General features: G+C 43.8%; 2 protein-coding genes across 3 annotated transcripts in view; one reads left to right on the forward strand and one right to left on the reverse strand.

Moving 5' to 3' along the window:
- Window positions 1-408: 408 nt before the first annotated feature.
- Window positions 409-4975, forward strand: ino80b (INO80 complex subunit B). Its single transcript, XM_084043531.1, has 5 exons — window positions 409-1016; window positions 2231-2432; window positions 2695-2834; window positions 3083-3255; window positions 4329-4975. Exons 1-5 carry the CDS (start codon window positions 977-979, stop codon window positions 4797-4799), a joined length of 1026 nt encoding a protein of 341 aa, XP_083899657.1. The 5' UTR covers window positions 409-976; the 3' UTR covers window positions 4800-4975.
- An 889-nt stretch (window positions 4976-5864) lies between these two features.
- Window positions 5865-17278, reverse strand: part of intu (inturned planar cell polarity protein) — a 44383-nt gene continuing 32969 nt past the window's right edge. For both annotated transcript variants that reach the window (XM_084043530.1, XM_084043529.1), the window contains exons 12-17: window positions 14377-14469; window positions 13521-13967; window positions 12592-12686; window positions 11108-11297; window positions 6260-6399; window positions 5865-6103 (exon numbers count right to left, since the gene is read on the reverse strand). In XM_084043530.1, coding sequence (XP_083899656.1) covers window positions 5992-6103; window positions 6260-6399; window positions 11108-11297; window positions 12592-12686; window positions 13521-13967; window positions 14377-14469 — 1077 coding nt within the window. In that variant the 3' untranslated portion in view covers window positions 5865-5991. The remainder of the gene's footprint in view (window positions 6104-6259; window positions 6400-11107; window positions 11298-12591; window positions 12687-13520; window positions 13968-14376; window positions 14470-17278) is intronic.

Raw genomic sequence — 17278 nt, forward strand, 5'->3', positions numbered from 1 at the left:
TAGCACCATGTAAAAGTATTTTGCTGTTCATTAACTTATCTAAGTCTTACATAGTACCTGCACTGAATTATTGACTGTAAAACGTGACAGGTTATTATATGGTTGTTACAGAGCTTCATTAGTTTACAGATTCTCGCCACTAGAGGGCAGTGAAGTAATCTACCAGCCAAAATAACCGCATGGGGTACCACTTTTGTCAAAGATTATATTTAATTTAATGCCCGTTGAATTGTTCCTTACACGCATTGACTTTTAAATGGCGATGTGATGTAAATACAGTTTTAAACTTGTATTAAATTGATTAAATTGGATGAACTTGGAGGATTTTAGATTGCACGCAAAGCCAATCCAAGGCAACAAATTCCCCTATGCAAAAATGACCCGGAAGTGAAATTCCTCAAGGGCTTTAGTTGTGATGCTAGTAGCGTCGTGTGGTATAAAGTTAAGTATCCTCAATAATAAGACTAGTATATTCATTCAGAAGTCACTACATTTCCCGACTAAGGCCATAATAACATCTTTCACAAGGAACTGAAGTCTGCTCGTTGACTGATATAAGTGGACCATTAGAATCCAAATGATTAGATCTATTCTCAAGACTCATGTTAGGCTAACGACACGGAGCTAACACTTTAGCTGTTTACTTTAAGACAGTAGTTCTGGTGTTAAGCTCACCCTCTGATAAGAATGCCGTTGTTGTGAGTTGAAAATAGGATGCAACAGAGAAACTACAAGGCAGCCGTTTCATGAAGGTTACACCAGAGAGCTAATTCAGCTGTTAGGACTTAGTGCATCTTTCTCCCTGGCACCAGACTGGCACCGGGGTGTGGACTTGTGTGGGCAAAGTGGCACTCAGTAGTGGGCACTGGGCATTGACAGGTGCACACTTTGCAGAAGATCCACAATCAGATCGAATCCCATGTTGTGATGTGTGATTGAAGAGGGCCTTTCTGGTGGTTAAATCGCAGCCCCTTCAATGGGAAAAAGGAAAGACATGATTCACCCCAGGTTTCATGGTAGGTAACACCCTGACTGTTTAGATCTCATGCATTATGCTGTTTTGTTTTGTATGCATGATGACAGGACGTTATGCTGTAGATGGCATAATTAGATTGTCGTCCCTGTCCCTTGGGAAATGATTGCCAATCTAGATTGATTACATGTTACATCATCTACAGTAAATGCATGACTTTTGCCTTACCTGTGTTTCACTCTTCCTGCTGTTGCTGTTATGAAACCTGAATCCACCCCCCCCCCCCCCCCCCCCCCCCCCCAGGAATTGCTAAAGTCTTATCTTAATTTATCCTAACGATAAGGATGGAGAAACGTTACTCTTCACTAGACAGGCAGAGAGAGTGCACTAATATGTGGCGTAGCCAGACTCATATAAATGTGTTTTATAACAAATTAAATTCACACTCCTCTGTATGATCCACTCTAAAATTGTTGTTAAAAGTCACTGATGAACTAGATTAAGTTAGTAATCGCAACCCAGGGCTCCAGGCTAACTTCCTAGTTGGCTGCATTGGTGTGCCTAACCTTTTCATATAGGTGCTGGGTGCACCAGCATATAATTTAGGAGCACCCACCCATACACACACACAGACAGACCTGCTAAATGTAAGGTGCACCGGTGGGACCAGTGACATTTTTTAGTTTCAATGAATGGACAGAATTGGTGCACCCTGACTCTGAAGTCCTGCAACCACAGCCCAAAACATGTAAAATGTATGTTACTGTTCATTTGCCCACTCCAACCACTTTTAAGTCCTGTCTCATAGTATGTCATATGACGGTGTGATTGATTTTTTTATTGATTCATTGAATACTTTATCAGTCAAAAATGTAAACAGCACGTGATACAGTCAGATATTAAGGCTAAAAGGATAACAAAAAAAAGTCCTGGGGACTTGTTTCCATTGTGGTCCTTTGTATTCAATTAATCAACATAGCATTACAAAATTATACGTTTACACGGTTAAATACGCCATCATCAAATGCATATTATGTGCAAAGGAGAAAAAGGAAAAACGGCAGCAGTGAATGACACCTTTTTATGATTTAAAAAAAAATTGCAGATTTACAAGCTCGTAGCGTGGCACTCGGTGGCGCGCTATGAGATTGTATATCTGCTATTTTTGAATAGCCAAAGAAATCTTAAAATGACACAGATGCCCGGTCTTAATGGATTAAAAACGTTCTCTCCACCACCACTTCCCCCCCACTGCAGGTGACGGGGGCCTCGGCCTGCACGGCATTCACAAGAGGAAACACAAGAAACACAAGAAGCACAAGAGGAAGCACCATCGGGACGAAGGGGCCCACGGCTTCCCTGAGATGCCGGAGCCAGAACCCGTCCTGGTCGCCAGGCCTCCTCCCCCTCAGCTCAGACTGAAGATCAAACTGGGAGGACAAACGCTGGGCACCAAAAAGTGAGAAAGAAACATGGCTCTCGTACCTCATGAGCCTCTTTTAACGAGCCTGTTTAGCCTTTCAATTGAAATTAATCGATCTTACTAGTTCAGATATTTTCATTATTGATTGATTGATCTATCTTTTAGCCGTTGTCCCTTCCAGAATCGACAGGCCTGGACACAAGTGTTAACTCTCCTTTTCTTTCTTTTTACTGATGTACCAGTAAGAATCATGGTGTTATTGTCCTTAAACATTCTTATATGTTTCTCTCTTCCCCAGTGTGCCGACCTTCACAGTGCATCCTGGAGTTGCCCGACCTCCTTCTCCGTTGATGATCATCGATGACGACGACGACGACGAGGATGACGATGACGATGATGAGCCATCGGTCCCTCTGGAACAGTACCGGGCCTGGCTGGGTGAGTTAACAGGTGTCTTTCTATTATAGCATCGCTGTCGGGGGGGGGGGGGGGGACGACGACGACGACGACTTGTATGTCCAAAACTGTTCCTTTGTATTATTATTAAAATGTTTTTAACGCTCAAGCTCATAAGTTGTGAGCTTATACAGCGGGTCGCCTAGTTTCTGCGCACCGCCGTCGTTGTGCGACAAAGTATGACTCTGGCTTTAAATGTGTTGCATTGGTCCTTCTACCCTCCGTCTCAGATGAAGACAGCAACATGGCGGCGTCTCCGCTCCCTGACATGGACTCTGACTCCATGCTGGGAGGGGCCGTGGACGAGGAGGAGCGCTGGCTGGACGCCCTGGAGAAAGGAGAGCTGGACGACAACGGAGAGCTGAAGAAGGAGATCGACGAGTCTCTGCTCACTGCTAGACAGGTGCATGGATTAAAGTACTCAATCGCCACGACTGATTTCAGTCATTTGGATTCCATAGAAGCCAGCATGTCTTCTATACAAGCATGTTGTGCAGCGAAAATAGCATGTCTCTGTGGTCGGGCAGAAACCAGCTAACTAAATGTTCATTTTTCAGGAAATGAAGAAAACCTTATATTTTTTAAACAAAGCAATGCTGTCTCATCAAAGTTGGTATTGTGACTTTATATATTCAAGTCAGATACTTGCATGTGTCATTATATTATCACCACTTTACCCCAATCCAGCTCAAGTGGAGATTTTGTCCATCATTGATAAGAACAGCTGACGGATGGATCTCCAAGCTCACAATGTATCACAACGCGTGAATTAATGCCCTGATGCTTCATGACACTGCTTATATAGGCCTAAAATATTAAGCAGGACTTTAAATATTAAAATACATTCTGCAAAGAGGGGTTCGCGGAGTTGCAGTTTCAGTAGCGAGAGAAATGCTATGAACTCATTTCTTGTCACATTGCTCTCCTCAGAATTTCACACTACATAGATTTTAGAAATATAATTAATTGTTTTCATGACAGTAGCATCAGTGCTAGTTTGATAAACAGGTACACTGCATAGTTACTTTTAACAGACTACGGGGGAAAAAAGAACGCCTTGTTAAACTTTGTTTTCTTCCACTGAAATTACCCCCATAACCAAACACAAGAACATTGCAGTGGAAAACAAATTATAAAATATCTATTCCGCTCGTTGCGGTATGCTTGAAGAAGGTCTAATGACTGAAAGCTCACAATAAATTCTTAGATACTTGCTCTGTGTTCATGTGTGCGGCTGCTGTTTTCTCTCATTCACTCAGATTTGATTCAGCTCCAGCACCTCACTTAAGTTTTAGTCAACGGATGAGCTGTGGTTCATTTCACCGTTCTTTCCCATGACCAGAAATGATACCTTAAGTTTGCCAGGAAACTTATAGAGAAGCCTGCGTGCTTTTGGTGGGACTATCTTTAAGTGAATAACAGTCTATAATAATAATAATTGTAGGTTTAATCAAATATTCAACCTCGCCCCAACAGAAAGCCCTCCTGCACAAACAGCAGAGCCAGCCCCTGCTGCTGGAACTCCCCATGGGCTACAAGGAGAAGGAGATGACGGCCGAGATGATGCAGAAGAGGGAGGAGCGCGCCCGCAAGCGGCGCGCGCAGGCCGCCAAGAAGGCCGAGGACAGCAAGAACCAGACCATCGAGAGGCTCACCAAGACCAGCAAGGCCAAGATCAAAAGCACCAGGGAAAGGAAGTCCAAACAGGCCCAGTGTCCCATGGTCCGCTACAGCAACTCGGCCCTGGGCGTGGCCGTCTCCTTCCCGGCGGGGGTTCCCGCTCCCACCCCGGCACCTCCCCGGCCTCCTCCCCCGGCGCCTGTGAGCTGTGGGGTGGTGGGCTGTGCCAACCCAAAGAGGTACTCTTGCTCCAGGACTGGGGTTCCACTCTGCAGCCTGGAGTGTTACAAGAAGAACTTGGTTCTTGTAGAAGGCGCTGCTGCGTGAATTTTATTGGATTCTGTTGGGAGAACCGGCCGAAGAGTTTTTTGGTTTTGTTAAATGGGGACAACGTTCCCTGGACCCCATCCATGTGCAATGTGGATGTAAATACAGTACAGACTTTGTGTTTCCCTGTTGCTCAATTCTGTATTATTAAATGAGGATTTTGAATCTCAAAATCATGTGTTTAATTTGTGCAAGACCATGTGAAATGGTTATTTTGAGAGAAACGTATTTTCAGTGTGGCTTCTTAAAACGGAAATGTATCGAAGGAGTCAGATGGCATATTGTACGTTTTTATTATTAGTTTTCGTCATGTTCACTTTTATAACAAATTATCCCATTTCTATAAAAAAAAACTGTACATCTTAAATAAAGTAGCAAAGTAAACAAGTGTTTTCCCCAAGACAACATCAATATAACTTTTATCTGTCATGTCTGCATGTGTAAGCAGTCATGTATTTTGCTCAGGCACTCTGTGTAGGTAATAGTGTATTCAAATTGCTCCCTCTAGGAGAGCTCATCTGCCCTTTAGAAAAGTTACAGCATGGTTTCTGAGGTATTCACTTAGTAAGTGGCTTTTCATCTTTTCATCCATCCATCCACACTCACACATGCACAGTCACACCGACAAACAGAACTAGTCCTGCAGACAAGTCAATGACACCGCTTTAGGGCTGCAGTATGTATTATTTTCTTGATGTACAAGCGCACCATGTGTCGCGACACGTGGTGCGCTTGTAGTTCTGCCATTTTAGCTTTTTTTTTCATTCGTCTCCTATGTCCTCAAAATCAAATACATGTATTGGTTCGATTAAATATTGCAAGCCTAGAATGCTTCAAGGTAAACAGAATACATTTGTTGTGGAATGCTCTATGGGTCTTTCAACCTGGCGTACCTGTTTTGGGTGTGTCAAAGGCAAACATAAAAAATATATAATCCTAAAATTGCAGAACTACGCGTTGTTAACCTGGAAATCACATCTTCCGAAAATACATTTCTCCAAAATGGGAACGCCAGGTTGAAAGTGGTTAAAAGCGGCCACAAGAAGTGTGAACCACCATCCCTCCAGTACACACGTCATCATGTGTTAAGTCAGTTTCCAGCTTATCAAGGCCACGGTCAGCCTGTATTTTAGCCCTATTCAGATCACTACTCAAATAGGAGAGGTTGTGGTGAAACTCAATGTTGAAGGCGTCATAAGGCCAGGCCAAAGGACAGTCGGAAGGCCATCTCCACAGGAACCTCTGCCACGGAGTCGTGGAAACATACGTAGAACTCCTGAGGGAGCGGTTCTAGAAGCATCCGACTGCAACACAGAAGAAAAGACATAAATAAAATTCACGGGTTAAAGTCGTTAAACTGATTTGTTGCTATATTAACACATTTAGCTGGGGACCCCCCGGGAATACCCTCAAGGGCCCATGGGGGTCCCCGGACCCCACTTTGAGCATCGGTGCCTTACCCGATGACCCAGTAGGTCATGGTAGGAGCAGGTTTCCTCTGGTCCGTCCAGTTCTCAGGTTTGCACTGGAATAGAACACCATGTTCCTTCACGGGACCCAGACCCTGACTTCCCTGGGTTCTGTCTGCTCCTCGACGTCCCTGGAGCAGAGAAAACACAACACGCACATGAGCAACCACACCTCTCTCTACTCCAGTGTTAACCCCAACCTGTGGTTCATTCAGTAAAACAAATACAAGAATACAGGAACCGCTCGTCCGTGAAAAAAAATGGGGGCGAGCATGTTTTGGGGAAAGTATTCCTGTTACCAACACAAGTAGTCCATTTCTACTCTCAGATTTAAATGAAGACTGAGCATGTCATTGTCTGAGAAGGACTTTGATCCAATAGTCTCATCTGACCCTGTGTGGAGGTTATCTGAGTGAAGTCCATGGAGGTTGCTGACCCACCCAGGGTCCTGAGTTAGTTCTTGATCCTTAAACAGTGATTACCACTGGGCAAAGTGATAAGGTTGCAGACATTTTGGTACATTTTTGAGAGACATCTCTGATAAGGCACTGCTGTTTTTAAATGTCATAGACATCTGGTGTGACCTTTTTTTTCCTTCCACCTGCGGGGGACATGGAGTGAGTTACAGTACAGCTGTCACACTTAAGAAAACAAGGAAAAGGATATTAAAGATGAACCAGATCTTTCAAATGCCCATTTGAATTCAGTTGTCTTGACCTGGTCTTGACATTTAAAAGGTACATGGTTATGACAGAGTAATACTTGTGTTACCGAAATGCTTGGTAGTAAGTGTTTTTTTTTACAAAAGTGATGTTATTTGGAAAGCAGAGTAACTGAAAAGGGTGTTGAAGCATGCTGTATTTACATGATAACATTCTAGGCACCAGAGGATAATGACGTGGTGTGGCATAAGTGATAACACGTGCAGCAAGGAACACTACGGGGGACTTTGTCCATCAACGCAGCTATAAAAGTTCCACAGTGACACCTGCGCCACACAAACACCTGTGCCGGCACATAGACAAGGATAAGCAAGCAGCCTGTCTTACCTTTATACGAGGTAAGACATTTTATAATAATACAGTCATGTCCATCAAACCATGACTAAATGATTGCCTACTTAATGCAAGATAAACTGATTATTTAAGAAATTGTAATCCATCTTGTAAAAAAATAAATTGTAATCTTCCTCAGCCAACATAAATCATGAAGGTTTTCGTGGTCCTCGCACTTACTCTTTTCTCTGGTGAGTAAACATTTTTGCACGCAGGCAGCTTACAGACATCTGTTAGTTATTGTAACTCAAAATGTGAATACATCATATAACAAACAGTCAACTACACTAACTAACTAACTAATGCAAATATAGTGTCGCGGTCAGTGTTGCCAGATTCTGTGAGAGAAACAAGCAACCGGTTCTAGGAAAACAAGCCCAAAAGAAGCTACATGAGCATATATTAAACATATGCATCAGCTATTTAAAAATAGCTATTTTCAAATAAAATCTCGAGGGGAAATTATAATAAGCAGATCTGGCAACACTGGTTGCGGTAACCTGTGGTAAATAATCTGTCTATTCTCCAGCTTGCAATGCTAACATCCTGTGGCAGCAGCAGCAGCCCAAGGCCCAACTTGACATTGTGACAGATGCGTTCTGGGATTACGTCGCCAAGGTCACATTCACTGCTGAGGACTCTCTGGAGAGGATCAAACAGTCTGAGCTGGGACAGGAAATCAAGTAAGTCTCAACTTATAAAAGCAGCATGTAACACGGTCAACCTGACATTTTGACACAATAATGAAAGTATTCTCCAGACTCATGCCATACCGTTATAGCAGTATTTCTTTGAGCAACAATGAACACACTACTCATAGCAAATTATCGTACCATCATTTCTCAGCGCCTGAGAAAGCACTGCTGTGGACAGCTTATAGTACTACATTCATCTACAGATTATCGTTCTTTCATTCATGTACTAACATGGTACAATTGTCTGTCTCTGAACAGTTCTAAGATTTCTCAGAGTGGTGATGCGGTGAAACAGTACATTGTAGCCCTGGGTCAGCAGGTGGCTCCCCTGACTCAGCACCTCCTGGCCAAGCTTTCCCAGGAGGCCGAGCAACTGAGGGCCCAGATGGAGGCAGAGCTCAACACCATGAGCGCTCAGCTTCAGCCTTACACGGAAAACCTCCAGAGGCAGATGGAGGAGCTGAGGAGAGATTTTTTTTTGATTGATTGATTGAAACCTTTATTTCAGGGAAATCCATTGAGACCAGGGTCTCTTTTTCAATGGTGCCCTGAGTACAAAAAGAACGTTTACTACAATGGTTTTACATTAACTTTTCTGTGTGGAGTTTGCATGTTCTCCCCGTGTCCCGTAGGTACCCTCACAAAAAACATGCAGTAATCCTGGTCTCTATACTGCCTCCCCCTGGTCAGCCGGGGCGCCTGATGGAGGGGAAAGGAACTGGTTGGAATAACGTGTTCCTTCCACGTCCAACCGGGGAAACACCCCCCTGTCAGGTGATAAGAAGCAGCCTGCTCACTCCTCATACGTTGAAGGAAGCATGAGCTCAGTTCGGGGCTCTCCCCAGGCTGGCAGAGGGAGAGTAGCGCCCAGGATTACAGCTTAGGCATTGGCACTGGGTGAAAAATAAGGGTTACACAATTGTGGGAAAAAACAAACAAACAATGGTTTTACAGACAAGACAAGGACAACAAGTGCAATGCAAAAATGATATATTAAAAACCATATATTACACCAAGCAGGTGCATAGGTCTTTTTTCAATATAAGGTCAGCTAAAAATCTTTTAAAAATAGCAAAAGAAACAAGGGCATCTAACTTTAGCTTTTCTTGACACAGATCATGCTTCTCCTTGCGTGAGGCCTTTTCTGTTTGGAGGTAGTCCAACGTTTCAAACATGTTGCACACAATCGTAACTTGCATTTTTGGGTCACTATAGTCAAATATGGTCTACATTTTAAGTTTAAAAAATAGTGAAAATAGCAGATCTACAAGCTCATAAAGCTTTGCGATGCCTCGCGTTGTCAGCGCGTTGTCAGCGCGTATATCTGCCATTCTGCCACGATTCATCATACAATGAAGCTTCAGTGTTGAAGAACACAAGTGCGTGCCGTGCACGTGGGGACGTAGCTTTTGTAAGCTAAAATAAGAAAGTGGGGCTCCAAGGGAAAAAGTTTGGGAGCCACTGCTCCAGTCCAAACAGACTGACATCAAAGGGTTCCTCCCTGTCACTGTTTATTTGAAGTGTTTTTGTCTAGATTGTGTGTGCATAGCAGTAAACAACTGCTTCAATGTCAGGAATTTTTATTTGACCACAGCACGGAGACGGCTCTTGTTAAGGTCTTCTTCCCTCCATCCTACATGATCCAAATGCCAAATGTCTGACCTACAGTATGTTTGGTCGCCGGTGCCTCATGCTGAGAATAGCCAATCTACAAGCTCTCACTCTACAACCTAACGACACGTCGTGAGCATGTAGATCAGCGATAGTATTTGGCACACAGCACTGGCGCACACAGCTAAGTATAAATCAGGCATCAGTGTTGCATTCGACAAGGTCTGCCACAACATTAGAGAGGCTGTGGGGATTTTCTGGCACAGAACCCTGAATCCTTCTTAACCCATTGAAACCGAGAAAGCATCAGTGTCATTTTAGATTTTAACCACTTTAACTATTATTCTATACTTTGGCTATTCAAAAATAGCAGATCTACAAGCTCATAGCCATGAGCTCCATGGGTTTCGAGCTTGTGGATCTGCAACTTGGGATACTTTTGTGTGAAGCTGTAGTATGATCAAGTAGGGCATTCATTTATAAAAAAAAACACAAAAAGTTAAAATATGGAGATAAGAGGTTTCGGACCGACAGCGACAATATATATCTAGGATTAAAGGACTTTCTCAGCAGGATTTGGAAGATCTTGTCCACGCATTCATCTTCAGTGGACTTTACTACTGTAATGGTATCTTTACAGGTCTCCCCCATGAAATCGATTGTACAGCTACAGTTGGTTCACTTGGTTGCAACTGCTTGAGTCCTTGGATCAGAGAAAGTGGATCATAATATCACTCACAGTTCTCACATTTTTACACCGGCTCCCAGTCTGTCAAACAATATAAATGTCAAAATACTACTGTTGGCTTTATAAAGCACTGAACGGTTTAGGGCCAAAACATATTTCTGATCTCCAGCTAGGCTATGCACCAGCACCATCCAGTCTAGACCTCTGGGCTCATCTGGGACAGGTCTGCTTTCTGTCCCCGGAGTCAAAACTAAACGTGGAAAAGCAGCATTCAGTTTTCATGCACCACATACTGTATCTGGAACAAACTTCCAGAACACGGCAGGCCTGTCACGACTCGCAGTTCTATTAAATCTTTTCTGCCCTTTTTTTCCTGCCTCTCTAATATATAATAACCAAAAACTGATTTCTAGAACAGTGGTTCTCAAAGTGGCATCACGGGGACCTCCAGGAGTCCTTGAGGAGGTTCCAGGGGGTCCCCAGCTAAATGTGTTAATATAGCATCACAATCATTTTAACCCCTTTATCCATATTGTATACAAAAATAGCAGATGTACAAGCACACTTCGTGTCGCAAGCTTGTACATCTGCTATTTTTGAACATTTTTGTAAATGAAATATTTTGAATATTTCTTTTTTTCTTTTTACACAAATCTTCTCTCCTGGGGGGTCCCTGTGGCACAAAAACCTTTTCAGATGCGGCCAAGAATATATCAATTTGGGGGTTCTTGGCACGTTTGAGAACCACTGATTTCTAGACCCGTTGTGGTGTAGTAGTGGTGTGTCTCACCCTGGGTGGGAGGCTCTGCTGGAAGGCAGCCCGTATGGAGAGGCAGCAGTGGTGGAAGTTGCGTATGAGCTGTGGGTGGATGGATCCGCTGAGCTGGGCCACCTCCCTGTGTGTAGGGGCGATGAAGATGCCCTGCACCGACTCCATCAGGACATAGTGGAACAGCGTGTTCTCCGCACCCGACGTCAGCCTATAGAAACAGGGGTTTAAAACCCGTTCAAACCGGGAACGCGTCTCTTGTCATTTTAAGATTTCTTTGGCTATTTTTAAGCGAACATTTGTAACTCCAATCGTTGCTGCTGGGGGGTCCCTGGAACAAAATATTTTACAAATGTTCGCTTGAAAAAATATATATTCAAAGATTTGCACAAATGTTCATGATTTTTCAAAAATAGCAGATCTACAAGCTCATAGCGTGGCTTTCATTCGATTTTTGAAAAATAAATCCCCCGACCCACTGTTTGGGAAACACTGGCCACAGAGTGTCTGCTAAATGCCTAAATTGTAAATTGGCTTACTTAATTACTTACATAATGGTCAGCGAGAAGTGTGCAAATAACAAAATAATTTATAAATCGCCTGTAATGATTAGCTTTTCAATAAATGTACATAAGAGTGTTAAAATCTCTGCGGGAAAACTGCCCCAAGCCAAATGCTGGCACACACTCTCCTCCCGACATGTCTCTCTTCATTTGACCTTTTAGTCGTTGCCAATTCCCCCCCATGTACAGTATATATAATCCCTATCACTGCCAACCCCTACTGTTTGTCTGGGGAGGCTGAAGACAATGTCCCCTCAACACACATGGAGTCACCAGATGCTTCTTTCCACCCGACATTGAGGAGTTTAACCGGGAAGGCGTAACGCGCGTGGAGGAACGTGCTATCCCTCCGAGTTCCGCTATTCTGCTGAACAGGCACCCGAGTAACCTGCGGCGACAGAGAACACCCTTGCCCCTAACGGCTTCCCACCCACGAACACAGTCAGCCAAGCAGGAGGAACCGTGGAGGAATCAAACCCCTCTCTCCATGGTGGTGGTTGCCACACACAGTTTTGTGTCAAATATACAATAATAATATTTTGAGTAATTAGCCAAATCATACCAAAGACTATAAAAATGGGACCAATGCCTTCCTGCTTGGCACTCAAGGATTTGATTGTCCCTGTGACATACTAATGTCATGTCCAGGGGGTGTACTGTACATCATGGCTGGGGGATGTACCTGTACATCAAGCCGCAGAAACACGCTGCAGAAACAGGAGATAGAATCCTGCCCTATGGGCCACATGGCTTGGCAAGGCTTACTTACTTACTTAATGAGCCAACCTTCATTTGGAGGTTGCCAAATTATTTTGGCTAGCAAACAGCTGGCCAGCAAACAAAGTTAGCTTCCTTCCCTAAATAAAATATTCTAGAAGGTCAACGAGTAAAAACAGAATGAAAAGGGAATGACATTGAAATATAACATTTCTGATCACCCACTTCATGGTGTTATACATCTCCTCTGTCTCTCTCTCAGTCAAGATCTTCTTCAACGTGCCCAGGTAAAAGGGGTTGGGGTGTTTCATCCTGGGAATCTAATGAGAGACAAGGCACAACATAACACAGTCAACAGTGAAAAGTGTATCCATTAACTACATGATCCCTAGCATCCCTTTTCTGGGCATAGGTAAACATTTGGCAAAAATGGATGAAGATTCGGCGAACATCCAGCAAAAATAGCACATCTACAAGCTCAGAGGGCTTCGCAACATGGCGTGTTGTGAGCTTGTATATAGGCTATTTTTGCTATTTGACATACAAAGAATTTCATACGGTTTATGTGGTTAAGCCTGACACTGTTGTGTATGACAAAAATAGCCGATCTTCAAGCTTGCATGATGCATGACGCCGGTATACGACGTGCAGATAGACCTTGCCTATTTTTGAGAATTTTCCCCTACAATGACATGCACAACATAGGGATGCCGTTTGATGTGGTGGGGTACAAACAATGAATACAACAAGATCAACAAGGCTCAGACTGTCTATACATCTTTTGCTATTAGATGTACAGTAAGAGCTGTTAAGTTTTAACGAGTGGTGATCATTGCTGTAACTTTACCGTTCAACGAAGGCAAAGAGTTGTAACTTGTGCCTTTAAAAAGTAAAAAGAAAAGTGTGTGGCAAATTGGCAATAAAACTAGAGTTTAGATTTTATACTGCCGCCATAAATGTTAATGTATTGTACACCATAAAGTTGTAAACTCCATTAAGCACCAATGAAGCTTTGGCACCACAGGAAAACATTTTCTCCCTTTCGTTGCCCAGTTACAGCTGTTTGGCTCGATAGATCAAGTTATATAACGCCACAGCAGTAACAAAAACAATCTTCCACTCTTTCATCTCAAAACAAAACAACCAAACCGTACCCTGAAGAGGCCTCCGCTGCCCCCGCTCCCATCGGACCCCCCGGAGCCCAACGAGTCCCGCCGTCCGCCTAGCTTCCTGGCGGAGTCGGGGGTGGAGTGCGGGCTGAGACCCGGGGCCATCGACGACGACCCGGACCCCGACCCGCCGTCCGGCTGGCCCTCGCTCCCGCTGTCCGACAGGCTCCTCTGGGGGCTGGGCCGGCGAGCCCGCTCGCCAAACAGGCTCCGCCCCCGGGAGCCCGTCTGGTGGCCGGCGCTCTTCACCGCCCCGGCCAGCTTGCTGAGGATGGGCGAGGAAGAGGAGGAGGTCAGGCTGTCCAGGCGGTCGCGGGCGGCGGCGGCGGGGAGGAACCAGTCGGCGCAGGAGAGGCAGGGGGCCGGGGGCGCCGACAGGCGCTCCTCCATCCCTCCCTCCAACGCCTCTAGCTGGAGCAGGGTGGCCTTCACCTGCAGGTCAGGAATACACCAGGCATACACTATTATCAGCTATTATATATCTTTATGTCGTTGTTGTCGGGCAGAAACCTCATATCTCTATATTTGAGCTTGTAGATCTGCTATTTCCCCTATTTTGGATGATGTTGCGATGGGAACGATGTACGAAAAGTCGAAAACGAATTTCACCCACTTTTTTACCTTGTAAACCTGTGATGTGACAATAAACCAGATTTTGATTGTGATATTTGAAAAAATATGAACATTTCTCAACACAGAAACAATCATGACGATTATTATGCAAGAAAAGAATTGCGATTATCTCGAATAATTGTGATTAGGCGATTATGTAATGATTGTGACAGGCTTAGTCATGGTGGGTAGTGTTGTTGTTGTTGTGGTTGTTGTTGTTGTTGCTCACCTGGTCCACATAGACACAGTCTGGTCCAGGAGAGCCCAGGGCAGGAGAGGCACACCCCCCAGCCTCCAGCAGCACACACTGCATGAAGTGTCTCTGACATGGAGAACACACAATACTGTTAATAACCACTTTACACCTGGCATGGAGAACACACGATACTGTTGTTAACCACTTTACACCTGGCATGGAGAACACACAATACTGTTAATAACCACTTTACACCTGGCACCTGGTTCTCAAACCTTTTCATGTCAAGGAGGACCCCCAAATTATGGTGTATTTTGGCCACTGACCCCCATCTGAAAATATTTTGTGCCAGGGATCCTCAGAAGAGAAGAACATTCTAAATGATTAAAAGAAATCCAAAACCTGGATTAAAAAAAATTGCAGGATTCAAAGTTGAAGTATGTATAGGGCTGAAGGGATTAAGATCTGTTTTGTATTAAAACATTGCAGCTGTAATACATCTGCTATTTTTGAACAGCCAAAGTATAAAATATGGATAAAGTGGTTAAAATACTTGTGATGCTACATTAACTCATTTTGCTGGGGACCCCTTGTAACCAGCTCAGCTGACTCAGCTCTTGATAGAAGGATTATGTTGACTATGAAAATCCACAAGTATGTAGAGCCCTGAGGGACGCTCAACAACGTATGGGGTTAGGTGGTTAAGAAGGGAACCTCAATCAATCTCAGTTTACTGGAATGTGTGTTGTTGTTGTGCTCAAACAATAACAACAAGCCTGATTTATACTTAGCTGTGCAGCGGTGTCACGCAGCTAGCGTGACGTGTATACAAAAGTTGCGTTGTGAGCTTGTAGATCTGCTATTTTCGGTGTGCGACATCAATAGTACAAAATCAGGCAGTGGTGGAAATATGTACTGTACTTAAGTACAATTTTGAGGTATTTTACTTGAGTATTTCCAATTTTCTATACTTTTACTTCTACTCCACTACATCTCAGAGGCAAATATTGTGCATTTTACTCCACTACAACTATTTGACAGCTTTAGTTACTTCGTATAGATTTTGATTAAGCGTATCAAAATCTAATAAGCGTAAAGCAGGAAGAAAAAGCAGACAGACAGACAGACAGACGGGGGGGGGGGGGGCAAGGTGGAATGATGCCAGAGAACTAGAGGGCACAGACACAAATACACCAAGCCGTATATATATCATGTTCAGCACATTCACTGCTGGGCTTGGTTTGAATCAGTGGATGGAATGCTTTGATTTGTGCACTCCAGTGGCTTAGCTCCTGACCATGGCTTCAGCCACAGAGACCAGCCGTCTCTTACTTTCCTCAACGCAGAGAGAGAGAGAGAGAGAGAGAGAGAGAGAGAGAGAGCAATGCTGTTGAAGTAATCAAAGCCACCAACCACCACCACGCCAGCGTCTGTGTCAGCTGTGTTACATTTCACCCGGGCGTTCATTCAGCGAGGACTCATGGTGTTTCTCAAGATATTTCTGGGGCTTTTCTGCCTTTATTGGATAGTACAGTTGAGTTTGACAGGAAACGGGGAGAGAGAGAGATGCGCACTTGCTTTTGCCACCGGGCTTGGGCGATTCAAACACAATGCCTTTACTACAGCAAACAACAACCTTTATACTTGTTTTAGTTGCCTCAGGTTCAAGATTACACAACTTTTAATATGCTATTGGCTGTTTGTGTTCTTTTTGGAAATAATGAAAATCCGCTTGTATAGGAAAATAACAAAATGTCCCAAACATATAAAAAGCTACTCCTATGGAAAGGCTATCATATATTAATTTACTTATAATGACCCTATAACGTTTAGGTTGTTTATAGTATAAACAGTTTAATATACTGTAGGTAAGGTCTGACCCAAGGATTAGCTATTTTACTCATGATACAAATCCTCTTTCACAGCAGATACATGCGCCACATAATCCCCACATACAACAAAACAGTTCAGTCATAAGTAGCCTAATAAATTATTAGTAAAAAATCTGACTTCACTGTAGTAGCCTTTTCATAAATGATATTTATACAGGGTAAGTGATATATATATATTTTTCTTTTTTGTTAAAAAGGTTAAAGTAAAGAACTATATCAGAATATAGAGCTATTTAACACTTATTTTAACCAAAGTAAATCACTTACCCTACCTTTAAGCTGTTGTGAGAGTTTATATTTAGAGACTAGGGCCGTCGCCAAGTTGAAGCTACAACGATCCGGTGGGAAAGCCGGGGTCACGAGAGAAATGGGGAATGACACGCAGCAAAGGTCGCTGGGCTCGGAAATCAAACCCGCGATTTCACTGACAGGCTGCATAATAGAGCCTATATTATGGTATGCGGCTGCGCCTTAACCACTTGGCCATCAGCGCCCCCGGACTGATAGTCACGGCCGTAACAGTGTTTACGGTCAATGAACGTGAGCAGGACGAGGCCTGTCACGATTATGACATTTTACACTACGATGAATTGTCACACAAATGTTCGCCGTGTTAAAAAGGTGAAGGTTTTAACAAATCTTTGCTTCTGGGGGTCCCTGGGACAACATCAGTGGCGTGCACAGACATTTTGAGGGGCAGGTGCTCAAGTAAATTATACTTTTTTTGGTTTATTTGGTCTGCTCTTTTTTCCCTCTACACCTATACCTCGAGGCGTTGTGGGCTTGTAGATCTGCTATTTTTGGCTAAAGTTCTCCTCAGAAAAGGGATGCTAGGTTTCGAGTGGTTATGGTAAAAAGAAAAATCATATCACATAAAGATTTGGCGGACCCCCTGTAGTAACTCTGAGGACCCCCTAGGGGTCCCGGACCCCCTGTTGAAGACCCCTGCTGTAAACTGAAAAAAAGGGCACTTATGGTCAAGAGGGCAAAGGGCAGGTGCTATAGCAACCACCTAGAGTCTATCTGTGCACGTCCCTGGACAA

This window comes from Gymnoscopelus microlampas, assembly GCF_963454915.1.
Source record: "Gymnoscopelus microlampas genome assembly, chromosome: 19".
Classification (NCBI taxonomy): Eukaryota; Metazoa; Chordata; class Actinopteri; order Myctophiformes; family Myctophidae; genus Gymnoscopelus; species Gymnoscopelus microlampas.